The sequence below is a fragment of the Bipolaris oryzae genome (genome assembly GCF_000523455.1).
Source record: "Bipolaris oryzae ATCC 44560 unplaced genomic scaffold scaffold_110, whole genome shotgun sequence".
Classification (NCBI taxonomy): domain Eukaryota; kingdom Fungi; phylum Ascomycota; class Dothideomycetes; order Pleosporales; family Pleosporaceae; genus Bipolaris; species Bipolaris oryzae.
In genome coordinates, this window is record NW_006911386.1 from 52,537 (window position 1) to 77,620 (window position 25,084).

A 25,084-nucleotide genomic window follows, 5' to 3' on the forward strand; every position below is an offset into this window, starting at 1 on the left:
CAAAACATGCGCTATAATACTACGCAGACGCCGCACGCAATGCAAACTCAACTATCTTCTTCCACCGACACTAGATGTTCCGCTCAATATCCAAAGCCCAAGAGAATCAATCAACCCATCTGACTAACATTTCCAAATCCCACTCTAGGTCTTGCACCACCTCTTACCCTGCCCCCTCGCGCTGCACTACTACTACCAGCAGCGACGCTGCCCCCAAACCCGCCTTCTCTCAACCTCCTTTCAAAACTCGTAACGCCGCCTATGCCGCCGAAACTAGTGGGTCTTGAGCTCTGCACAGGCGGAGCACTCATAGTGCCTAACCGTGAGGTTCTTTCTCGTTCGAGTATTGACGCCAAAGGTCGCCTTACAGGACTGAAGACAGGCTGCTTCTCGGGACTAGCAGGAAGTTCAGGATGCTTGGCACGGGCTAGACTGCGTTTTGAGGGTGTTTTCAGGTATCCGGGCTTGCTTGCTGTTGGTGGCATGGGAGTCCCTGTCCAGAAAGTTGATTGGGGCCCGTCTCCGAAATCGAGATCTGACTCGTCGTCCTCGATGATGGTTGCGGGTGGAGGACGCAGGACTGGCTCCAGTTGCGGGTACGTGTTTGGGCGGCGGAGTATGGAATTTAGTGGACGCGTAGAAGATGGTGTAGGCGCCTGGGTGTATGGATTAGGTGTGAGGATGGGGTGTCGTGGAGGCTGTTCTGGTGTGAGAGAAAGAGAGAGATCAAGGTCTTTGTTCAGATCCAAAGCATCCTGGTCAAAAGCCGTCCAAGCCTCCAGATACTGGGTTTCGTCACCAGACGGCCCCAAATCCCCCTGTTTCCCATGACTTCTGTTGCCCTCAGTGCTGACCGCATCGTCGCCACCTCCCCTGCTATCACCACGGTCTCTGTCATCGGCTCTCCGCGCTCTCGGTTTGTTAGGCGTCGGGCTTGCAGACCGTTCGGCAAATCGCTCTGTAGCACGCTCCGCCCAAAAGCGAACCATAGCTCTGACATGCTTTTCAAAATTTCTGTTAAATAACGCTTTTGCGTTATCTTCTTGTCTCTGGATGTTCCAGAGACGCCAGCCCATCTTCTTGAGGGCGCCTGCAGCCATAATCTCAGTGCTTTCTTGTCGGAGAGCAATGGCTTGACCCTCTAGCATGCGAATGTCATCTATGCGTTGCGACCATGTGGCCAAGCAAGCGGAGGTAATCCTGAAGGCATGTAGATTGGTGGCCTGAGCATCTTGTTGGCGAAGGATAAGCGTGCGGTCGTGCCATCGATGAATGATTTCTGCACTGGCTTGTATGGTGCGGTTCTCCAGCATGTCATTTGCTCTTTGGTTCAGTCCTACAATATGGCTTGCTTTGTCTCTCCAATGTCCAAACACCCTTCGCACGAGATTAGTCTTTACCGTTCTACGGACCTGAGAGTATGTGTCGCGTCGGCGGTTGCGACGTGCAAGTTGCGTAGCTTCGCTCCAAATCTTCAGGGTATGTTTACAAAGTACGTAGTAGTGTGCATCTGCCGACCATTGGTTCAACTGCTGGAAATGCGCTTGTCTTTCTTTGAGTTTGGCAAAGATGCGTTCTTTCAACCTTTGTTGATACTCGGCTGTTACAGCAAACTGTTCAGCTCTTCTCTCTGTAGTAATAGCTTCCATCTTGCGCAAGCTTGTCCGCAACAGCTGGGCACGCTTGAACTGAGCGAATCGCCTCTCAGCAGCGTCGAGAGTGTTGGCACGCTGATTTGTCTTTGTGACCCAAGATAAGAAAACTGTCTTCTTGATTTGTCGATCGTGAACACGCTGAAAAAGGGATACTCGAGACGCAAGAGTCCACTTGTACAAACATTCGACGAGAATGCGGTCGTTGATACGCTCTTCAAGTGCCTTGATACGCAGTTTGTCATTCCAGGTCGTGTAGGCATTACGCAGAAGTCGCATGCGATCAATGATGCGAGCTCGGCGTGATAATTTAGCATCTTTACGCCAATTCTCGAAAGTCGAGCGAAGCAAGCGAGTATTGACATGTGTCTGGAATTGGCGAAGTTTGGGTTCGAGCTGTGCTTGTTTCTGCATCGTATGAAAAGCCGTTCGAAGCAGGCTGGCTTTCCGGAAGTCATCTGCTTGAGATTGCAGGGCTTGAGCAGTATCCGATTTCTGCTGCCACGCTTTGAACGTCCTCCGCAGTACTATTCCATCCCGTCGATCAGTAGCCCATGTTTCTCTCTCTTTCATAATCTCAGTTATCTCACGCCATTTCAACAACGTAGTCCTGGCTATTTGTGTGTCGTGCCAGTTTGATGCACCTCTACTAAGGTACTCTTTGACCAAGGTATCCCATGTTCGCCGGACGATCTTGTCTTCGTTGTACGAAACCGCGAGTTGCTCAGTGCCTCGTATCGCAGCGGTGCGTGCGCGCCATATGGAAAGGAATTTCGCCAAAGCGAAATGCTGAATCTTGAGCTCGTTGACTGCTGTGATTTCGCGCCATCCATTGAAGAACTTTGTGCGCAGAATGTGCCGGCGCGCAACCGACGTGCGCTGGACCTCCTCTTCGGCACATTTCGCCCAGTGTGTAAAGGCCTTTGTGAGCAGAAATAAACTACGAGCCTTATCTGCTCTGGCTTCTAGTCGTTCAAAAAAGCGATTTGTTTCTCGGCTGGATCGCCTTACAAGCGCAGTGTCCCGCAGCTGCAAAAGAGAGGCTTTGAGCAGGGTGCGACGTTCAAATGCTGCAGCAGCCCTTTCCATATCCTCTCGCATGTTCAAACGATCTTGGGTCCGACGGCGCCATGTCCATATGCATTCTCTCGTCACCCGATGAAGTCGCTGTCGTTCAAGGGTTTCCGCATTGTCCAACAATTGCGTATCGGAGGGTCTGAACGGCTCGAAGACATATGGTCGCTGCGGTTGGGATTTTCGGCGCGCAGGTTGGTAAGGTTCATTAGGTATTGGCGCATTCACCCCAGGTATTTGGATATTGGAAAGATCGAGACTGGTGGTGTGGTCGGTGGAACTGTCTTGGTCCGTATCGTCAGTGGGCTTGTACGTCAGCGGTCCACCTCTTCTAATCTGCAAACTGCCACGACTCGAAGCAGAAGCGCTACGCTTGTGAGGGGGTCGTTGTGGACCCGAATTAGCCTGTTGAGGCGCAATTCCATTCACTCTATTGCGAATGGGAAGTCCAGCTTGGTGATACGAATGCGCCTCTGTGTCTGACGTAGCACGCTGCCTGTTAGGTCTGCCGCCATGGCCGTTCGGAGCGTGTTGCTGAGGTTGTCTATTGGGGCGTAGAGCAAGGCCACCATGGTCAGTCCCAGCAACCTTGTCAGCAGTCACATCGAGGAATGAATCGAAACTTGTTGTCCTCGGCAACCGTCCCGGCCCTGCCTGCGTTTCTCTCTGCGTCGCATCGAGCCCAGCTGCGGGTTCAATGTCGTCGCCCTCGTCGCCATACCCCACAGTGATGTCAAAATAGTCTCGGAGCATGCGCTGGAAACGACTTAGGAGATCCTCCCCCTCTCGGTCCTCGTGCTGTAGGTGGGCTAGAAAGCGGTATAGGATAGCGCTATCCCTGGGTTCTAGGTGGTTGTCCTCGACATGTTTGTCACATGCGTCAAAGAGGGCGCGTGACGTCTTATCCTGCGAATGATGCGCCTGGTATATGATGTCGTATAGAGTTTCGACGACTGCAAGAACATCAGTACGGAGAATATAAACAATGGAATAGAGGTTGCAAGTAATACCTTCGTTGGACAATTCATCCCTGGTCAGGTCCTTCGCGTCACGTCCATTTGGTGTCATGGGGGGTAGCATTCGTGCACGCGACTCGGTCGTCTCCGGCGCGTTCGCGACAACATGGAAGTAGCTGCTGAGCCCGGGAAGTGTGCGAGCAACCAAAAAGTGGTATGCGGTGCAGTCGCGTCAAAGGGAGGGATTGCGCGCAGCGACTAAGCATTACAAAATGTATTGATGCATGGGTGACGGGGTAACCCGCTGCGCCCGCCTGCGTGAGAGCAACGCGCTTTGTTGTGCGGATGGTTGGCCGCCCGTTCACACAGCGACAGTGCCAAGAGTCTAGTGCGGTGGACCCTGCCATTGACCTCATCGACAAATGGAACAAAACATCTGCAGCGCTTCACGACATCACTCATTTGACATCGCCATCTGCGACTCACATCAAGATGCCTGGACGGACTCGCCCTATTGACAAGCTCGCCACTGCGGCTGCAAAATGCTCAAAAGAAGTAAGTGTGCCACTTCATCCCCCACTTCTAGGCCCTTGCACTGTGTATTCTTTGTCATATCCTAACATTCTTTAGAGTTCATTATATGGAAAATGTATACTTGCAGACTACAATAACGTACGCAAAGATATGTGCGTTAACGAATTCATGAAACTAAAAGAGTGTTATCTTGTAAGACTATATCTGGTCGCCGAGTCATTCATATATAACTAACGATTGGTTCAGAAGGCGTACAAGCAACGGTAGAAGTCATGGGTCGGTAAACATCCTTGGTAACATATAAATTTCACAATCTCTCTTGCATTTGACTGAAACTTATTTTTGTCATTTCTTCGGCTATCTACGTTACGCTGTCATGCCACCAAAGCCCTTATTATGGACACACTAAACGATCCACAATCCCATCTGCTAAAGACATTGTGGTATTGCATGCTCCTTACAGCTTAACCAGTCGCAGCAAGAATGTTGCCTTGTGAAGCTCTTGCTCCTCCTCTGCAATCACCTTCTCGTTGCTGTTTTCGGGTATCTTGCCATCAAGCTCAGTGATGACATGCTTGTCAACATTCCTCCTCAAAGCCTTCTCAAACAGTGGTCCTTGGTTCTCGAATGCCTTCTCAAGGCCCACCCCATCAGGGTCGCTCAATACTCGGTACTCCATACCCACATCGTCAGTAGGCACTAGCCCAGCCTTCTTGCGCAAATCTTGGACACGGCGAATGACCTCTCGTGCAAGACCTTCCTGCTCAAGCTCAGGGTACGAAGCCACGTCGAGAATAATAAGGACGTCATTGTCAGTGTTAAACTCTTGGTCTTTGTTGCTCGAGTCCTGGGCGAGACCACGCTTGACCATCAAGTCTTCGGCCTCAAGCTTGATGCCATCAACCACAATCTCGCCGCTCTTTAGGTAATCCTTGATCTCTTGACTCTTGAGATTTGGCAGGGCCTTCTTGACCTTGACGGCGTCCTTCTTGAGCTTTTTGCCCAGAACGGAGAAGTCGGCTGTCGCAGAGTATTGCACGTTGTACTTCTCCTCGTCGCTCGACAGCACGATTTCTCGCACGTTCAGTTCCTCCAAGATGTAGGTCTCGAGCGACTTGATGTCGTCAAGATATTGTTGCTCTGGGTGGATGACTACCAGCGTCTTGAGCGGGATCTTGAGGCCCTTGTTCGCGCGATCTCTGCAGATACGGCCAAGTTCAATGACCGACTGCATGCGCTTGACCTGGCGCTCAACGGCTTCATCGAACAGCTCCTCACGGACCTCTGGGAATGGCAGGAAGTGTACACTACGGTTATCCTCTGCGTGCAACTCCTTGGGGATGTGCGGCAACAATCGCATGTAGATATTGTCCGTGATGAATGGTGTGAAAGGCGCGAGTCCACGGCAGAGTGTGTAGAGGACTTCGAAGAGTGTGTTGAGTGCGTGCTTTGTGTCTTCCAGACCGTATTCACCCTTCAGACGGCGACGGTTGAAGCGAATGTACCAGTTGGTCGTGTTATCAATGAGCTCGAGTAACCGCGGGACGACAGTGTACAGCCTGTATGCGGCCATCTCTTCGTTGACAAACTTCAACAGCGATTGGCATGATGCCAGGATCCACCGATCCAGAACGTTTGAGTTGGTCTTCTCGGCCGCTGGATCAAACATGAAGTCAAGATCAGCGACCTTCTTCAGGAGCGATACCTGCTGCTCGAAGAACTGGTAGCTGTTCCATAGTGGTAGCAACACCTTGGAAACAATCTCCTTGACACCTGCCTCCTTGAAGCGAAGTGTCTCGGCGCGAACGACCGGCGAATTGATGAGATACAATCGCAGAGCATCGGAGCCATAGTTGTCCATGATAAGGTTGGGATCGGGGTAGTTCTTTAGACGTTTTGACATCTTCTTGCCGTCTTCTGCAAGTACGATTCCGTTGACGACACAGTTCTTGAAAGGCAGCTTGCCAAAAAGATGCGTACCCAAGACCGTGAGAGTATAGAACCAACCGCGAGTTTGATCGAGACCCTCTGCGATAAAATCTCCAGGAAAAGACTTCTCGAACTGCTCCACATTCTCGAATGGGTAGTGCGCACTAGCGTAGGGCATAGAGCCAGACTCGAACCAACAGTCAAAGACTTCATTAGTTCTCTTGAGCACACCCCTGCCCTCCTTACTGGGAATGGTAATATGGTCGATCTTGTCACGGTGAATGTCGGTGAGTTCACCCTCGTATCCGCTAAGTTTCTTCAGCTCCTCTACACTGCCAACGCACACAACCTCTTTTCCGTCATCGCTGACCCAGATCGGGAGTGGAGTACCCCAGAAACGGTTTCTTGAAACTGCCCAGTCAGGCGAATTAGAGATCCAGTTGGCGAAGCGCTTCTCCTTGACGAACGAAGGAACCCAGTGTGAGCCTGCAATGTTCTCCAGCATCTGTGGGACAATGTCCTGGATCTTGATGAACCATGAGGGAACAGTTCGGTAAATCAAGGGAGTATCAGACCGCCAGCAGAAAGGATAGCTATGGAGAAGCTGTGAGTCTACGATCAAGCGTCCAGTGCCTTTCAGGTGCTTGATGATGCCTTTGTCTGCTGCCTTGACGTGCTGGCCCTCAAAGTCGCGAACAACTGCAGTGAAGCAGCCTTGGTCGTCGACTGGATTTGGTGGTACTCTGGTATCGGATATGACTCCGTGGGCGAGTGCGACGCGGTAATCGTCCTCTCCGTATGCGGGCGCCTGGTGAACGATACCCACACCGCTGTCAGCTGTAACATAGGTATCGTTCAAGACCTTGAAGCCGTAGTCCTTGAACTCATCGTACAGGTAGTCAAAGAGGGGCTCGTACTTCCAGCCTAGCATGTCTTTGCCCTTGAGCTTCTCAACAATCTTGAACTTGGCCTTCTTAGGGTCCTTGTAGAGTGTGCGTAGCAGGGATTCGAGGAGGACGTAGTGTTTGCCGGATGCTTCGTCGAGGATCTTGACGTATTCGAAGTCGGGGTGTGCGCAAAGACCAGTGTTGGATGGTAGTGTCCATGGAGTGGTGGTCCTGTTGTAACCATATTAGTAAATGCCCGTGGAAGCAAGCTAGGATTGCCAATGCATGAGAGTTGACGAGCAGAGTGCGAGCAGAAATACTTACCATGCTAACAAGCATGTGTTTGGGTCGTTTACGAGTGGGAAGGTGACAACGACTGCCGGGTCTTGGACATCTTTGTAATTTTGGGAAGCCTCAAAGTTACTGAGAGGCGTCGCCAACGCTGTACTATAGGGCATGACCTTGTACCCACGGTATACAGCGCCCTTGTCGAAGAGACGCTTGAACACCCACCACTCAGATTCCATGAAGTTGGTATCCATGGTTTTGTAGTCGTTGTCGAAGTCGATCCACCGCCCAAGACGGTCAATGGTAGTTCTCCATTCGGCCGCATATCTCATGACAATGGCGCGACACTTTTCGTTGTACTTTGCAATTCCAATCTCACGCACAGCATCACGTCCGGACATGCCCAATTCCTTATCGATTTCGTACTCGATGGGAACACCGTGGGTATCCCAGCCAAATCTCCGCTCAACGTAACGACCCTTCATGGACCAGTAACGCGGAATGATGTCCTTAATGGTGGACGCCAAGAGATGGCCATAATGCGGCAGTCCGGTCGCGAACGGCGGTCCATCGTAGAAGGTATATGGTTCTTTGCCTTTGGACTGGGTAGGATTAGTACCAAAAAACATCAGATATATCTGTCAAAATCTATGCAACATAGCTGTAACAAGACAAGATCACAACAGACAAGCCGACAGAGAGGCACGTGAAGTATGTTGGAAAAGGGCGCAAGAATTCGCAACCACTTACCAGCTCAACTTGCCTCAGGAAGGCGTCGATCTCCTTCCATCGCGCAAGCACGCGCTCCTCCTCGCGAGGGAAGTCAATAGACATTTTTGGTGTTGATGAGAAATGACCGTGGCGGGGAATGATTTTCTAGAGTTGACTCCTCCGAATCCCCGCCACTAGCGTGACTCACTATCGATAGAGCCCCGCCCTCGGTCTCACGCTACACGAATTGCCTGCTATAATAGCACTAAAGCATCTGAACTTCCAAGGTAGGTCTAGAACAACTATAGGATTTGTCTACATTGAAATGGGACAAATATCGAGCCAAAGAAGCGTGTTCATCTGACGGATTGAAGGATTGGTATCTCATTAAACGTGCTTTGGAATCAATTTGCCTTTGACCTCTACAATGTCCACCAAAAACCCTACATCCAGACGTCAGATATCACAAAAATGCCCCTCTTCCCAAATAATAGGAGCTAAATGATACAACAGCCATAATTCCCACTACAATACACCTCAGTAGTTGCCCCTTGTCTCCATCCCAACCCTATTAATCGGAACCATCTGGCTCGGAAATGATCAGAAAGAGTCCCATAGGACACCTGTCGTCACTCTGTTTGAACGCCAGCATAGTGTCATCAGAGCATAGCATACCGCTCCTCACTACTATTCCCTTTTGTTCCCGAGGAATCCAGCACGGCGCCGAGCTAAGAACGTAACTGTTGCCGGGACTAAACTGCTTGATGGAAATCGGGGGTGTACTACTAAGCGGAGGCTTATTTCTCCAGGTGGTGAAGGTGGGACGTGGGACCGGGCCGCGATGGGCAAAGGGATGGAACTTGAAGCGGCCTCGGCCGACCATGCGGGATATGCCTGGTGCTTGCTTGAAGTTGGGGAAGTCGAAGACGAGATTGCAGGTCTTGCCTCTGGCTCTGTCGACATCTATGGGTATGTTGAAGACGGTGCATTTGTCTCTTGCAGTTGTAGTGGCCCAGCTGTCGGGCATGAAGAATTCGGTAGGTCGTAATCGGCTGATCACAAAGACGTCTCGGGGCGCGAAGCTGGCGCCTTTTGGCAAGTCGCCATGTGGTTGGACGAAAGAGGTTGGGCATTCTTTGGGGTTTGTGATGAATGCCCGCGGTGTGAGCTCTACAGTTGAATTTTCGAATGGTATTGCGAGAGCTGTGGCCGCAAAGGCCAAAAGGATCGCGATGATTCTCATGACGGGTTGTGACTTTTCAGTAGGGGTTGGGTGACAGTTTGATCTTAAAGAGACTCGGTTGCTGTCCTAGCCAATGTAGATTCTGTCTTATAGAGTGTCATTACCTTAGGCTAGTTGGTGGGTTGCCAATATTGACATCAATGCCTCAAACTGTCTCTGCTTTGCGTTGGGTGTGCGATGGAGGAGAAATCACCAACACTCTATTCACCAGATCTCGCAGGTATACTGTGATATTCCCAGCGAGAGACATCTCTCAGAAGATGGAGTCCATGTACTGGCAATCATGCTGTAATGTATCTAAACAGAAAAGCATGCTCCCAATCGCATGACAGAACCTTGGGCGCGCAGCACAGGGTATTCGGTACCCCATATTTCCTACCAATCGTTGAGAACCTGCCGATGGCCATCAGAGCACCAATCAATTGACATCCGAAAGTTTCGAGGTAGCTGCAGCGAAAATCAAAATTGAGCGTGTTAACATGGACGTGAAGTGCAAGAACGTCCAAGTCCTCACACACATCGCAAATCTAATCTACCCGCACACATATACCAACACCCGCAAAAACAAACCCAATCTCGACACGACCGTAGCTTCCTTCCCGCCAACGCGCCAGCCGGTTCTTTACCACTGGTACGATGCACGCATCATACATAAGTGCTTACAACGGAAACCCCATTTTACATAGTAAGTAGCGGGCACCGGATCCTCAACCCAAAAACGCCAACAACGCCGCCTAATGAAACGCGAAAGGCCCAGCTGATTCCACCACCCCATCAATTTCCCGTAAGCCACAACTCTCTCTCGCGTGAGTCCTTTTTAGCCACAAAGGGCATGAAGAAGCAAAAAATAAAACACAGCTTTATGAAGCTATCAGCCTGTATAAACCTTATTCGCGACTTGTGAAGCATCCGGCCGCAACCTAGATAGATTAAAGGGAATTCAAAGCACGGTAGTTGTGCACGAAGCCAAAGAGTGAAAGGCTGAAAGAACGAAGAAAAAAAAGGCAAAGAACGACATACTGCACTTTGCGGAGCAATATCATTCCATCATGAATTCTACACCAGATGATACGAACCTCACACACACACGCATGCATGCCTAAGGCGCGCACACTTTACCGCGTGAGATCTTTCTTACTTATCCCGAAGCTTATGCACCTCCGGCTCTCTTGTATGCATAAAATACGCCCGCCACGCCATCTGACACGAGCGAGTGGAAATAATAATGCCGAATAGTCATCGGTCTCACACACACAGGCCCTTCGCTTCCCTTGCCTCACAGGAAAAGAAGAAGAAAAAAATTTGTACTTCAAGTACACAAGTCGATAGTACTAGTCAGATGTTCGTTGCATTAGCAATATCCAAATGCAGAAAACACGCACACACACACAGACACATGCGAACCATTAATATGAATAATGCGGGAAAGGCGCAGAGACCACCACACAGCCAATCTCTCTCTATTTTTGGGGGGATTTGATTGCGCCAACAAAGAAAAACGGGTACGTAGAAGGGGGGAGGTGCTTGTTTCCCCATGCTAAGACCTTGGGTGCGGAGGGATGTGTGTGAGTAATTTTGATTAAAAACGGTGGCAAAGCGGAAATGAGAGGCCGTAGGTGCATAAGGCCACCCACCTATGCGCCAGGCACAAGCAGGTTGTGCGTGTGTGACTGGGATGGTGTGTCTTCATTGGGAAACACCGGAAATTTGATGGTCTTGTGTGCAAGGGCGCTGAGTTTCCGGGTTTGGAATGGAATGGAGGGGGGGTCCGAGTGCGGAGGCCCGGGGGTCGTTCGATGGAGAAATTTCGACTGCAGTTCATAGAGGGTTTCTGGTCGTGGCTACGGCTTTCCCTTTCGTTCTGTGGTACTGGCTTCCGAACGTCGTTCTGTACGAGAGGTATTCAGTCTTCACTCATGGGAGCGGTATGATAGAAAGTTAGAATTGGTTCGGGCATTGATATAGTAATTCGAGTAGTTTTGCTAGCACTTCATAGGTGGAAATCACAAAGTATGAGTATTGGTCAGAAGAGAAAAATATTGTTTCAAGTTCAATTGCTACGAATCGACCCCAACTAATTACAATTACCCTTTGCGATACCAAGGGCGTACCTATAAGCGAAGACCTAAACCTCTATGCAATGCACTCATGTAAAGTCATAGCCTACTAAGTAGCAAGCTCGATTGAAGAAGATGACATTTACAAGAAGAAAGCAGCGAAAGCACCAACACCAGCAACGAAGCCACCGACGTTGAGAGCGGAGGCGGCACCGCTGAACTCAGGAGGAGCGGAAGGCTTGACGTAGCCACCGGTCTTGGTGGGGTATCCAGTGCCAGCGGCAGGGGGAACACCGGTACCGGCAGGGACGGATGGGTAGGGAGCACCGCCAGCTGGGCTGGATGGGTAAGGAGCAACAGGGACAGAAGGCTTGCCAGGAACGTAGGGAGAAGGAGGAACACCAGTACCGGTGGGGTAGGGGACGGTGACGGTGATGGTAGTGGAGCTCAAGCAAGAGGTGGTGTCAGGGCTGGGGACCTTGGGGGTCTCGGCAGGGTACTTGGGAGGCTGGCTCTGCTGAGGAACGGGGACCTTGGGGGTCTCAGCGGGGTAGCTCTGCTGAGGAACGGGAACCTTGGGGGTCTCGGCAGGGTAGGTAGGAGGCTGGCTCTGCTGGGGAACGGGGACCTTGGGGGTCTCAGCCGGGTACTTGGGAGGCTGGCTGGGAGTCTCCGCAGGGTAGGTGGGAGGAAGGCTGGGGGTCTCAGCCGGGTAGGTAGGAGGAAGGCTGGGGGTCTCAGCCGGGTAGGCGGGGACCGAGGTAGCGGGGTGAGGAACCTCAGTGGAGCAAGGCTCGGATGAGGGAGCGGGAGCCGGAACCTCAGGGTAGGCTGGGTAGGCGTTGTAGCTGGGGGCAGCGGCAGCGAGGCCGGCGAAGGCAGCGATGGCAATGGTGTAACGCATTTTGATTGTTGGGTATTAGAACTTGAAAAGTAAAAGATGAAGTGGTTGGTGGGAGAGGTTGGAAGAGAGTTGGCGAGATTGAATTATTAAGGATAGTATTAGGTTGAGGACAACGAATGGACGACTCGAAGGTCAGGGACTTGATGCTCGAAAGTTGGCTGTGAAGTGGAGAAGAAAAGTTGAAGGGCGAGCACTTCATCAGCTTATGTAGCAAAGGGAGATTGCAAAGCGTCGTAGCGCGGGCCGGAAACATGTGGCCACTGAAAGGGGGGGTGGACAGGACAGGCGACAGGGGCGGAGACGTCGAGGCCATGCAAGTGGTCCAGCGGATGTCAGGACTAACGCAGGTCCCAAGTGGTCCCCCGGCGCTCGGCTGGCCAGTGGCAGGGCGGACGTGCCTGATGCTAAGACGACATGGGCAGGTTGCCTGCTAATAGCGGCCGTGGCTCTCGTGTTGGCTAAATGAATCGGCGTCGAGACGCCCTGAAGCGGGAGACGAGGCGTCAATTCGCACCCGCTGGCACCCATTCGAGTCGTGCGCTGGCGCTGGCTGGCGATCGCAGCAGGGAATGCTCAGCTTGCTCAGGAGAAACGTCTTATCGGGCTGCCCGTTGAACGCAACCCCTCCACTGCTACTGCGATACGGCACTGGCTCTGGCCCTGGCTCTGGCACCAGTCTCCACGCGCCATCACCATCACCATCAACATTGCGCGCCTGGGAAAATGGCTATGACGATCCCGAAATAGTCGGCACGGCCAAGGTGTCAGCGTTGCAGAGTCTGCAGGGTGTGTCAGCGATTTTCTTTTTGTTTGCAAACACTTTTCCCACGGCGCCCTCGCAGCGGTGGACCGCGTCGTCAGCTCCTTTGGTCGTGCGCTGCACACACCCACATAGTAAGTAAATACCCACACACGTCTCACCTGTTGCTGGCGGCGATGCACTCTCCTCAGACGTGCAGCGGTGGGCGTGTGGGCGTGTGGGCGTGTGTGCACATGCATTGGCTTGTGTGTGCGTGTGTGGATGAACGGAACTGCTTCGCCGCCTTGCCAAGCCAGTGGAAATTAAGCCTTGGGGCGTCGCTGTATTTGGCCTAGCGCCACAGCTCCATCCCCCGTTCGGGTCTTACTTACTCTGTCACCGTCCCCCTCGCTGCTCCCAGCTCATCTCGGCCTCATCTTTTTCTCAACAAGGCCCAGACCACTAAAAACCCTCGCGATGCTGTCGTCGGCTGTCGTCATCGTTCCCACTGCTCGTTGCCCACCGGCATTCTTATTCCTTTGGCCTGGATCGACACTCCCCAACCAACGACGCTTGTTGTCGGCTCCCTGACCGCCTCGGATGCTCTCACAACACGTGCCCCACGCCTCCATTCAGCCAGAATATCAAAGTTAAAAATATCCCGGTTGGCCATCTGCAATAGCATCTGTGCTCGCACCCCTGCCCGTTGCATTCCACCCCCCGTCACCTACACCTACTTAATCAATGTCGATCGTATGGTTCTCCATGCCAACAGTCTGCCGTTTTAGACCTGTCACAACACCCATATCCTAGTCCTCCTTTCCAGCCAAAATCAGGCGGTCAGATGATTCACTAATGTTCAATACCGCCACTCTGCTTTATAGGTCACATCCACATAGTGATTGGTCTTTGATTATCATTATGTACCTTCATGCTGCTCCTTGACCTCAACACTGACACTATCCAATGCGTTTCCCTCGCAGCCAGCCCGTTAGCTCTTCTTACTTGACGTACTTGATTGCAATCTGCGATAGGCTAGGGATATGAGTATCAACAACTAGCTTGCCATCCTGCACCATGTTGATAATCGTAGCACCCCCCAAGTCCTCCACCCAACCAGTGCTCGTCTTGGCACTGGCATTTGTGAACACCACCTCCCCAAAGTCTGCCAGCGGCGGAAGCTTTCCTTCATCAGAAAAGTCTTCCATGACCCATTCTGCATTGTCACCAGTCAGGAAACTGTCTGGAGCCGCCGTCGCGTCTATGCTGATATCCTTGCCAGTGCTAACATTGATCAATCGAACATTCGCCGTGGTCGGCGTTGTAGTCGCTATATCCACTTGCATCACATCCCCGCCTCGAACCTCGAAATCGTCCAGATAGGTTGTCAAGTAAGGGACCCACTCGTACCATGCCGAGTATGTTACATTGCCGGATCTCTCGACCTCCCAGTCAACACCAGCCTGTAGCATGGACCCATAGGTATAATTACTAATACCCACCCATGCGGACCCCTTTTCTGTGTCGTTCGAGGTGCAAGTGTGCTTAGGTATCGGAATTGTAAAACGCCCCGTGACAGACACAAAATTACCCGCACAAAGCTTTTTGAAGATAATGGCACCCGACCAGGTTCCATCAGTGACTACCCGGTGTTCTTTATCTGTATCCCTAGCGACGGATCTGCTGCACCGTATCCCCAAGGCTGTGCTGTCTTCGACAAAGGGCTGTGGCAAGTACTGATGGTTTCCATGGACCCGAGCCTGTACACCCTCGGCCAGGACTGAGCTAGTAAGGGCAACGACGAAAGCAATAAAGAGTTTCATAGTGTGGCAGTACTAAGCCTGGTAAAGCTGGAAAGATGGACGAGATATTTGCTTTCCATCGTGGGACTTTTGGCCATCATATTGTATCTTTTGAGGTCTGCCGAGCTTGAATTTAGCCTCGCCTTTGTGGCTTACTCGATGCGTTATACGCTGCCGTCATGCATTGTATCTTGTTATCTTACCGCCGAGGCACCGAAACCACTACATTGAGATGGTGATTTTTTGACTACCAAATCAATCATTTCGATTTGGATTATTGGGTTATCGGTGGTGACGGCGTGCCTACTTTTGGAGAGAGATTTGTACTTCTTGAGGAAACAACAGTGATCGTCCATGTGTGTAGGAAAAGCAAAAAAGAAAACACTCAATGTTGGCATGAGGGGTATGATTCTTTGAATAAGGTTTCGGAGGTGGCTCCCAAAAACAACTTGGCTGGACGGAATGGTTTATTGAATTCGCATTTATGGTGTTGTGCACAGTCAAATCGTGGGCAACGCAAGAACAACGGCACATTGACAGAGATGTGTGACGATGGTACTCTATCCCTTTACTACTAGAGCAGCGAGGAACCAGAGCCCATCGGTTAACATCCATACTTACTACATGTCTCCAGGACTGTCAGATTCCTAGTATATTTCTTTTGCCGCTTAGAGCCAGTTGCATCTCGGCAACAGTTACACAGGCGCTTCGGAGAAGCTTCGACCGGCACTTGTACAAACAAACTCGGAACCGTGCGGAAAGAACAGTGCCGTGCTGCGATAACGAGACTTGGAGTAGAACTAGTACGTAAGTACACCACCTACACTACGCGATCAGTGCGCGATGAGCGGGAGGCCCCTCCTGAAGCGTCCTTGATCAACAGGGGCTGCCCCACAACTTGCCTTGTGCGTCTCACACACCCGTTGACATTTGATTTTTGTCTTACCCAACAGCTCGCCTCACAACACAAGCAAATCCTCTCTTCCATATCTGAAGCCCTGTTCCCTCCCTACGCTTCTCCGCTGACATCACGTTTGACACAACTAACTGACACTACAGGCATCACCAAAGTTTCGTTGACCAAACGATCATCGCCCGCCTTGAAACAACGACTTCGTACCTCCACTCTCGGCCCACCCACCACCATTACGTTGCATTCAACCTGCGCTTGGAATCCGTAGTGTCAGTCCGTCGAGATCTCATGTTTCCAAATACCCAGATTCGACGTATCGGAATCTCACTCGGCCCTTGCTGATCTCATCTGAGCATGGCGATCACCGGGCGCATCCACCTTTTATTATTACTATCTACATTGGACGAGTGCGTAATCCCAGGGGTTTCCAAGAGCCATCCACGGATCAATTGCCAAAAAGCATTCCCCTGAGTTCAGATCCCGATGACGTCACCAGCGTTCCAGCCTAGAGAATCACACCTAGGAATACCTCTCACAATCCATGGGCAGACAAGACTCGAGGTATGGATACACTATCCCGGGATATCCCCACCATCAAGCGGATACATGGAGATCTTCCAAACATTCCCATTGATCATACCCTGTGCCAGTGGCTAGTCGCACAACCCGATTGACTTCTAAGGCTCGACCTTGCGCACCCAGCGTACCCATTCAACTAAAACAAGCCAAGGAAACAAATTGCGATTGGCAAACCTGGGATCCATTAAGGACTTTGAGAAGCGCCATGTGGCATGGAGAGCCTGCAGTTTCCAGCCATTTTCTTTCTTTTGCCATGACTTGACTCCTAGTCATCCTGGATCCAGTGAAGCCCCCGGACCGATCTTCTTTTTTTCTCTCTCTCTCTTTGGCCGGCCGCGTGCTATTTCTAGGATCCCTAAGATACTACTCTGAGATCTACCTTACTCGCCAGTTGGAAGGACGTCCTATCAGAAGCAAGTTTGTGCCGTGTGAAATGGTCCTGCTGACATCAGCAGCTCCACGTCCAAGTCCAATGGAACCCAATCGTTGACGAGGGCATTACTACTCGCAGGGACATGCCAGATTCTAGATGGGAGCCGAAAAAAATAGCCCTCCATGTTTTCTCTTGAAGATGTAATCTCCACAGCCTGGTGCCGGTTCCTGTCCCCCTTTCCTACCATCTTCCAGGATCCCCACCTATATGACGCGCGGCCGCGGTATGCCGGATGAAATGAGAAAAAAAATATCTATATTAGCCAGAATCTTACAGCTGCTATGTATATCTTTAGGTTTCAAGAGACCTTTGCTTTGAGGCTACAACTGTTAATCGGAAACGCCCCCTTCACACAGTGAACATGTTGTGACCTTAGGACCCAAAGGCGTACCCAACCAGACTTTCATTTACCCATACACCTCGGCTGCTGTTTCTCTGCACATGTAAAACACTTGTTTCGGAACTGTAACCAAAGGACTTCTGAATCATCTTTCCCCGGGTATCTTTTCATGCAATATGCAAACTCACACGTCCTCCCCCCAACGCTCTAAGGAAACAGCACGGGAGACATACTAGTCGAGCATCGTAAATTTCTGTAACTGACAGTTTCCCCACGATATACCCTATATTACGTTCCAAACGGCATGGCCAGCGAGGAAAAGCATGTACACGTATATATATATATCCCCGGTGTCGCAACTTCCGTCGCCAACGGCAAACGAAACCGTTCAAGTGCTCCATCAGAGATGCCCATCGCAATCGGACTTTGTTATATGAGACAAACGACGTGTGTCGTGTTCCATCATCCAAACCCCACACAAGTAGATAGTGAGAAGAAGAAAGAACACAAAGACGTCATCCAAAACAAAAGCATTTCATATATCCCAACTGTTCCATACACACACATAACCCAACTTTCTGCCCTTCTTACTTCGATACATACATAGTTACATACATGCATACATTCCCATTGCCCCCCCGCTCCCACCCCCCATCCCACCAAAAAAAAGAGAACAGGAAGGGGGAAGGGGGGGAGCGCCTAAAACTTCTCACTCTCTCTCCCCAACGACGACCCAAAAAAATGCCCCGCTCAAAAAAAAACGCCATGCTAATACACACATACACACACACATACATATGGCGAACACGCATACATCTCTCCTTTCTCTCCTTATACCCTCGGGACAAAGAACCGAGACTTGAAAAAAAGAAAGAAAAAGAAAAACGAATCCGACGCAACCGGTCTCGCATCTGCCCTCCTACCCCCTTCCGTCCGTCCAGCCCTTACGTCATACAATCAATAAGACCGTCAAAAAAAAGAAGAAAAAGAAGAAAGAAGGAAACAACCGTTGAAACGCCTCCCTTCCTCAATTCCTGTTACAAAACAAGAAAGAGAGAGAGAGTTGTTGCTTCCAAAACACACACACACACTCAAAACATCTTGCCCTGTTCTACTACCAGGTTTTGCTTATCGCCCATTTCAAACCTACTAAGCTTTCATCTTGCCCAGGAAACCGTCAAGATCAAACTCTTCATCGTACTGCTTCTCATCCCAGAGATCACCGAGTTCATCCAAGAAGCCCTTTTTACCCTTTTCTCGCAGCGCGCCCGTGGCATCAACGGCGTCGTTTTCGTCGATGCCGGTGCCGTCGTCTTTAGCGTTGGAAGGTGGTGCAGGCAGAGCAGAGGGATCGTTGGAATCGGCAGATACGTTGAAGAGATCGAGGATTTGATCTGTTTGCATCGACTGGAGACCAGCGTTTTGCTGGTTGACGACCGTCGAGGCGACGTCGATTTTGAAGCGTTGGAGGCTGTTCACGAGGGTTAGCGTTTTGTGACCATGTGGTATCAGGAAAAAAAAAGGTAAAATACGTACTTTAGGATCTTCTCCTCCAGGGTACCGCGCGTAACAATGCGGTAGACGTTGACTACCTTCTTTTGACCAATACGATGCGCGCGGTCCATGGCTTGGATATCCTTTTGCGGGTTCCAGTCGTGCTCGACGAAGATGACGGTGTCGGCACCAGTCAGATTGAGACCGAGACCACCGACACTAGTGGTAAGAAGCAAGACGTCGTAAGATGGATCTGTGTTGAACTTGTTGACGATTTCTTGTCGCTTGGTGGCTTCAACACCACCGTCCAGGCGCATAAACTGAACAGATGGCAACAACTTCTCGAGCACATTGTGCTGCACCATATCGAGCATCTCCTTCATTTGACAGAAGACGAGGGCGCGATGCTGGGAGACGGCTTCGGGTAAGTCGCCGTTCGCATTCGCTGACTTATCGCTGACAACGTCTGATGCTCCGATACCACAATCGACAAGCAGATCCTTGAGAGCCCCGAGCTTGGGTGCGTGCGCAATATCGTCAATCGTAGTGTTGTGCTTTTTGAGGTACTGTTGAGTTGACTCGTACGCCTTGTTGGTGGGGCCCTTGACAACAAGCGAAGGCGAGTTGCAAAGTTTCTTCATGTACTGCAAAGCCTGGAAGATGTGTTGCTTGCTCTCACGATCGGCATTGCCAGCCTTGGACTGGATTTCCTTGCCTTGACGCTTGGTGAAGTCGTCAAAGAGGTTGCGCTGCAGCTCGGAAAGATCACAATAGTAGTTCTGTAGAATCTTGGGTGGTAGATCATCCAGAACCTCTTCCTTGAGACGACGAAGAAGGAAGGGCAGCACTTGCTTGTGAAGAGCCTCAATAGCCAAAGCACCCCGTTCTTGCTCCTTTGACGAACTCTTCGCAAACCGAGATGCAGCAATGGGTTTGGCAAAACGCTCCTGGAAAACCTTTTCGGTACCAAGGAAACCTGGCATGAGGAAGTCGAACAAGGACCACAGCTCAAGAACGTTGTTTTGAATTGGCGTTCCGGAGAGGATGAGGCGGTGATTCGATTGGAACTGCTTGACAGCTTGGCTTGTCTTTGATTTTGAGTTCTTGATCAAGTGTCCTTCGTCTAGGACGCAGTAGTTCCAGTTGATGGGCTTGAGGATATCGGCGTCGTTGCGGCAAATGTCGTAGGAAGTAATGACAATGTCTACTTTGTCAAGCTCGTTCCTGTACTGACTTCGGATGGGTGGCGAGCCTACGTAAGCAACACAGCTAAGGAACGGCGCATATTGGCGAATCTCCTGCTGCCAGTGACCAGAAAGGGTGGGCGGGCACACGATGAGAGACGGTAGGCGACGGAAGTTTGGATCCCCAGATTTGGCAAACTCGTCAGCACGCATGTGATGGTCGCTAGCCACCATGCAAAGAGTTTGCAGAGTCTTACCAAGCCCCATGTCGTCACAGAGGATGCCGTGGAGGTTATACCGATTAAGGAATGCCAGCCAATTGACACCGTCTTGTTGGTAGGAACGGAGCGTTGCCTTGATGCCGACAGGAATCTCAAAAGGCTCCACCTTCTTGGCGTCGAGCATTTGAGCAACAAACTTGCGCTCTCGGTCTCGGCCTTTGAGCAGGGAGTCTGGAAGACCTGGTGGATCGGGAATACCCGACTCGAGTGGTACGAGTTTGACCAGTGTCGCGAAGCTGGTTGTGGCGAGTAATCGGACGTCGTTGTCTGAATCACTCATTCGTCCAAGGACAGGAGTGATAAGGAAGATGACATATGGCAGGATTGCATCGTCCATGACGTGAATGAGATGGTAGATGCACTCAATTGCTCCCTGGCGAGCATGCACGTTGCCACCATCACTAATAGTTGGCAGCACACTCTCGACAAGCATTGTGATACCCTCGACCGACATGACGCTGCAAATGGTCGCAAAACACTTAGCAGCTGCGTATCGCAATACGTACAGCTTGCTCTGTAAAGCCCTGGCAATGAGTGGAAGGAGCTCCTTGATAAAGCTTCTCACGCTTGGATGTAGCTTGCCTACCAGAGCGCGTAAAGTCGACAGTCCATCGACAACTTCTTGTCCAAAAACGCCATCTTCGTTGAAGATTTGCGGGGGCAGCGACGGTTCGCTGAATGCCTCCTTGATTGGCCGCTCAATCAGGTCCTTCAGAATGGGCACCTTTTCGAAAACCTCGGCACCGAAACGTTCAACGACCTGTTCCAGGCCCTCGCGTGCACCACGCTTGGTGATTCGAGCAGCCCGTGACTCCTCTGCGAATCGAGCAGCATCTGGATGGTCGCGCACGTCTTCGTCTTTCTTAAGTGTCAGGATACCGGTTTCAATGTGTGATTGCCCAGCGAATTCGGGAGTTTCTGCTGTCTCCATGCAGTAGAATTTGACCAGGTTGCCGACAACCTTGTTTACCACACCCGATCTCTTGCCATTGACCAGATGTACAATGTAACCAGCAACCGCAGCTGCAGAACGTTTTTGCAGTTCCACATTCTCCTCCTTCTTGATGCTATCCATCATAGCCTTGATAGGTGGTGATGGCTTCTTGGGAGGCGAGTCAAGCGCCACAAGTGCGCCAGCAGCAGCGGCCTTGATTCGGATATCGCGTTCTTCCTTGATATTCTTAGCTTCCTGGATGCTGGCTTCTACTTCCTTGCGTGTCGTCTCTAGGTTCGCTGCAGCGATCATACGAGAGGAAGGTGTCATGGCCTTCTTGAGCTTCTCGTATTGCACAGTGACCAGCTTTTCGGCGTCAGCAACTCCAAAAGCATAGTTGTTTGTGAATGGTAATCCTTGGACGATAGTTGAAAGGTTCGGCAGGTTCTGCACGTGTGCTTCCTGGAAGATGTGGAGCAACGAAGAACACTGCGTGCGAACAATCTGGAGTTTTGGCACAAGATCCTCGTAGGCTAGGGGCCTCTCTCCTTCCACCATGGGTAGCAGATGTTGGACGAACAACTCGGCCAACGCGTCCTTGGTTTTCAGGTTCTTTCCAAACTCCTCGATAATGATGGCAGCCGTTAACTGAGTCGTGGAGTTGGGTGAGGACAAGGGGCTTACCAGCCTGGACTTGAAAGCCTGAAGTCGCGATTCTTCGGGCCAGGCACCCATGGCTGTTCCCAGAGCTTGGGCTGCGGAGGTTCTGGATCTGATCATGACATCTGCTCCAATGAGTTCCAGATCTCCAGTAATCATGTGTCCGTCGACGTTGTGAGATTGAGTGGATGGTGCTGGTATTGCCATGTCGTCTTTTCCTGGGCGGGACTTCTTTCTTCTCTTTTGAGCTGGTTCGGCGCCATCGGGCGGTGTCGATTTCCGGCTCGTCTCGGTATTCGGTGGTGGTCCCATGGCTTGTCCTGAAGGTTTGATGAGAAGCGACTTGTCCAGGGAAATGGGATGGCGAGAGACTCCGATGGGTGTAAGGGTGAGGGGAACAATGGCGTCCAATACGGGCTCCAGGTGGTTGGGTAATTGACTACCCAAGCTTGCAACCACGGCATTCCAAAGCTGCATTGAAAGCTTCAGAACACCTTCATTGCGCTCGAGCAAGATGTTCTGGAATATCAATTGCAACGCCTTGCTGTCTATCCAACCATCGGAGTCCTGGCTTTGAATATTGAGGAATGTGATTAGCGCACGCAACACAGCCGCACGAACACTGGTAATGGTATGTCGTAGGAAGGGGAAGAGGCGAGGGACGAGCTCATGGAATGACTGGCTTGGGTCTTGGCGAGCGTTTGCTTGCATTGCCTCGAGCACTTGAGGGAAACCGCAGAGCTTAGCCAGCAAGTCCATGATGAAACCGGTACTAGCACTAAGATCATCCTGCAAGCTGGAGAGACATGACCAGACGACATTCATCAATCCTTCGAGTGCCTTGGGCCGCATCTCGATGAATTCCTTTACGACGGGAATTAGCGTTGCGGCACTAATGGCTCGAACATCATCATCGTCATTACTCAAGCCATTGATGACTGCAGCGAGCACACCATCCATCAGAGTACCATCTTGAAGGAGCAGATCGTTTCGCACAGCGACAAGGTATCGCAAACCAATCATACCACCCTGACAAAGGGCCCAGGGTGCACTGAGAGGGTTGGTGTCAACAGGCAAGTCCTGATTCATGATTAGGCGATTGAGGACTCTGAAGGTTGCCAGCACATTGTCGCCAGTCATGTATTGCAGCAAGGAGCCGAGTGCTTGTCCTGCAGTTTCACGTATTGGTGCAATGACATTATCACCAGTGAAATCTGCAAAGCGATCGAGCATGAAGATGCAGATCATGCGGCACGCCAGGTCGTTGAGCCATTGTTGATTGAGCTGATCATTCTCGGCTCGAGAGAGCCCTTTCCGCCTTCCGGCGCCGGCGCCGTGCACACGGAGGATTTCTCGAAGACCCATGGCAGCCCCATGACGGACCTCCCAGGTGAAGTCAAAAAGTTCGACAGCAAGATACGAACACACACGTTCGAATGGCCATTCTAGCCCAGCCTCCTCAGCCTCGGCCTGAAACGACGACTTTTCGGGTACGGGCGCGCCCTTGAACTCCTTGACAAACTTGGCGTCATCATCGCCGCCGTTGCGCTCGAGCGAAAAGTAGTCATTTACACCACTGTCGCCTTCGTCGCCGTTCTCGTTCTTCTCAAGCTTAAGGGCAATTGGATGTGGGCGACTGGGGGTTTCTACTGTTTCTGATTGTGAATCTTTGCGTGAGTTTGCGTTAAAATCAACGATTTGGACCTTGTTAGCACCTCCCGCAGCGTTCTTTTTTTGCTTGCGTTTGAGGGCATTTTGTTGCCTTTTACTTAGTCCCTGGCCGTTGGGTGTTGCCAAGGCAGGAGGTGGAGAAGAGGCTAGATTTGAGCTGTCGGCACGTGGAACATTCGTATCGATGCGATTTGGTGCAGGTGTCTTGGGCCCCGGTGTTTGAGGCATGATTTCGTGGGGTGGTGATAGGTCCTCGGTCCATGGACCCTCAAAGCCAAGGCGCTTGAGGAGGGTGCTCTTCTGGTACTCCAAACGCTCGGCGGGGTCCATGGCAGCCAGCTTGTAGTCATGCTCCTTTGCACCAGAGGAAGCCAGGACTTTACCAAACTTGAGGATGGAGGGGAGGTCGAGGGTCGCTAGATCGAGTCCGTGGGAGAGAGGCGGCAAGGCAGCGTCGCCGTTTTCTTCCTTCTTGACGGCGCCATTGCTGTCTTCGGACTTGACATTGTGATTTGACTCGGACTTGACGCCGGGTTTGCTGGATTCATCGGCATCGTCATCGTCAGCATTGGGATCAAACTTGTCGGCGTTAGCGGCAATGCCGCCAATGGCCTTGGCGGCAGCGACTCGAGTCTCCCAGCTCTTTGAGCGCAGGTAAGGGATGACGCGGGTGAGGAGGTTGAATAGTTCATCGGGATGTTGTTTCTGGACGTCAGCAAGTTGGTCGGCTGCTGTGTTCCGGATCAATGCTGTGCTGCCCGTCTCGAGGAGCCTTGGCGTGGGTTAGCGAGCATGCGACAAGGGTGGGTCAGAGGGGACGAGAGGGGCAATGCCATGCTGGGGGGGGATGCATGGCACGGCATGGTGTGCGAGGGGCATGGCATGGCAGGTATTTTTGTTCTTTCTGGCGTGTCGGGATGCAGTGCAAAGCCATGTGCTGTGCTGGAGTCGGGTGCACTTACGTGACGAGACGGTCCAATCTGGTGGCACTATGGCAGGGTTAGCGCGACATGCATGCAGCAGCCGTGGGATATGCGACAAACCTCATCGTGACCAGCGGGTGGGTCTGGCTGCTATGGGCGGGCGGCCAAAGGGATTAGAAATTACTACTATGCGCCCGCAGGCGAGTGCCATCGAAGGCGCCCCAGGTGCACACGCAAACACAAAGGCACACACACAAGCCTCTGTGGCGGGGGGTGCTGTGGGCGCAGCACTGGAGTTGTCACGTGACGGGATGGTAACTCGATGCGGTGCCGCGAGCGCGTCGGAGAAGGTGGGCTGCGGGCCTATCTAAGAGAATGAACAGGTCATTAAGTAGGCTGGATCACCACCAGGAACGGGCTAGTGTGCGGGCCCGTGCGTCCCGTTTCAGGGAGTAGAGGAAATTTTTCGCGACCTCCAACGGCGCCGACGAGCGCGTCTTGCTCGCATGCGCTGCGAGACAAACTATCGCGACGCCCACGCTGCCTCTCTGCGCCGCGCTGTCGTCCTGTTGCGTGTGCTCGTGTCTCTGCCGCCGCCTTCTATCAGCCTGTCTGTGACAAGGTGGCCTCTGCGCCGCCCTAGCCCGGTTCCATCACCGCCCCAACGCGCCTGCCCTCGCCTCACCACCACCTTCCGCTTCTCTATCCACCATCCGCCCTTCACCACCCACTCTCCATCACCCCATCGTCCAGCACTCACACCCCAAACTCTGCCACACCCCCTCAACCCCTCAACCCTCGACACCCGCGCTGCTGACCTACTTGCCTCCTTCTCAAACTCCACCCAGTCATCCGTTCCAGCTCGGCGGGAGTCGCTGACAAGGCTCCCAGCCAGT

The 25,084-nt window shown here is 51.8% G+C and overlaps 8 protein-coding genes across 8 annotated transcripts; 2 read left to right on the top strand and 6 right to left on the bottom strand.

Annotated features, from left to right (window-relative positions):
* Positions 1–110: 110 nt before the first annotated feature.
* On the bottom strand, positions 111–3,806 carry COCMIDRAFT_100723 (uncharacterized protein; the record flags this gene model as incomplete). Its single annotated transcript, XM_007691836.1, has 2 exons — positions 111–3,679; positions 3,737–3,806. The coding sequence occupies 2 exons, from the start codon at positions 3,804–3,806 to the stop codon at positions 111–113; spliced, it is 3,639 nt and encodes a 1,212-aa protein (XP_007690026.1).
* Positions 3,807–4,174: 368 nt separating this feature from the next.
* COCMIDRAFT_38606 (uncharacterized protein) lies at positions 4,175–4,483 on the top strand (the record flags this gene model as incomplete). The annotated part of the gene is made up of 3 exons (XM_007691822.1): positions 4,175–4,237; positions 4,313–4,408; positions 4,463–4,483. 3 exons carry the CDS (start codon positions 4,175–4,177, stop codon positions 4,481–4,483), a joined length of 180 nt encoding a protein of 59 aa, XP_007690012.1.
* A 190-nt stretch (positions 4,484–4,673) lies between these two features.
* COCMIDRAFT_100725 (uncharacterized protein) lies at positions 4,674–8,154 on the bottom strand (the record flags this gene model as incomplete). The annotated part of the gene is made up of 3 exons (XM_007691837.1): positions 4,674–7,263; positions 7,357–7,922; positions 8,071–8,154. The coding sequence occupies 3 exons, from the start codon at positions 8,152–8,154 to the stop codon at positions 4,674–4,676; spliced, it is 3,240 nt and encodes a 1,079-aa protein (XP_007690027.1).
* Positions 8,155–8,602: 448 nt separating this feature from the next.
* Positions 8,603–9,274, bottom strand: COCMIDRAFT_100751 (uncharacterized protein; the record flags this gene model as incomplete). The annotated part of the gene is made up of 1 exon (XM_007691838.1): positions 8,603–9,274. One exon carries the CDS (start codon positions 9,272–9,274, stop codon positions 8,603–8,605), a length of 672 nt encoding a protein of 223 aa, XP_007690028.1.
* Positions 9,275–11,473: 2,199 nt separating this feature from the next.
* COCMIDRAFT_28070 (uncharacterized protein) lies at positions 11,474–12,235 on the bottom strand (the record flags this gene model as incomplete). Its single annotated transcript, XM_007691816.1, has 1 exon — positions 11,474–12,235. One exon carries the CDS (start codon positions 12,233–12,235, stop codon positions 11,474–11,476), a length of 762 nt encoding a protein of 253 aa, XP_007690006.1.
* Positions 12,236–13,432: 1,197 nt separating this feature from the next.
* COCMIDRAFT_100737 (uncharacterized protein) lies at positions 13,433–13,762 on the top strand (the record flags this gene model as incomplete). Its single annotated transcript, XM_007691839.1, has 1 exon — positions 13,433–13,762. A coding segment is annotated over one exon (330 nt), but the record flags the coding sequence as incomplete, so codon positions are not given.
* A 213-nt stretch (positions 13,763–13,975) lies between these two features.
* COCMIDRAFT_28071 (uncharacterized protein) lies at positions 13,976–14,797 on the bottom strand (the record flags this gene model as incomplete). Its single annotated transcript, XM_007691817.1, has 1 exon — positions 13,976–14,797. The coding sequence occupies one exon, from the start codon at positions 14,795–14,797 to the stop codon at positions 13,976–13,978; it is 822 nt and encodes a 273-aa protein (XP_007690007.1).
* Positions 14,798–18,190: 3,393 nt separating this feature from the next.
* COCMIDRAFT_7108 (uncharacterized protein) lies at positions 18,191–24,313 on the bottom strand (the record flags this gene model as incomplete). The annotated part of the gene is made up of 4 exons (XM_007691812.1): positions 18,191–18,512; positions 18,578–24,037; positions 24,228–24,254; positions 24,309–24,313. The coding sequence occupies 4 exons, from the start codon at positions 24,311–24,313 to the stop codon at positions 18,191–18,193; spliced, it is 5,814 nt and encodes a 1,937-aa protein (XP_007690002.1).
* Positions 24,314–25,084: the final 771 nt, after the last annotated feature.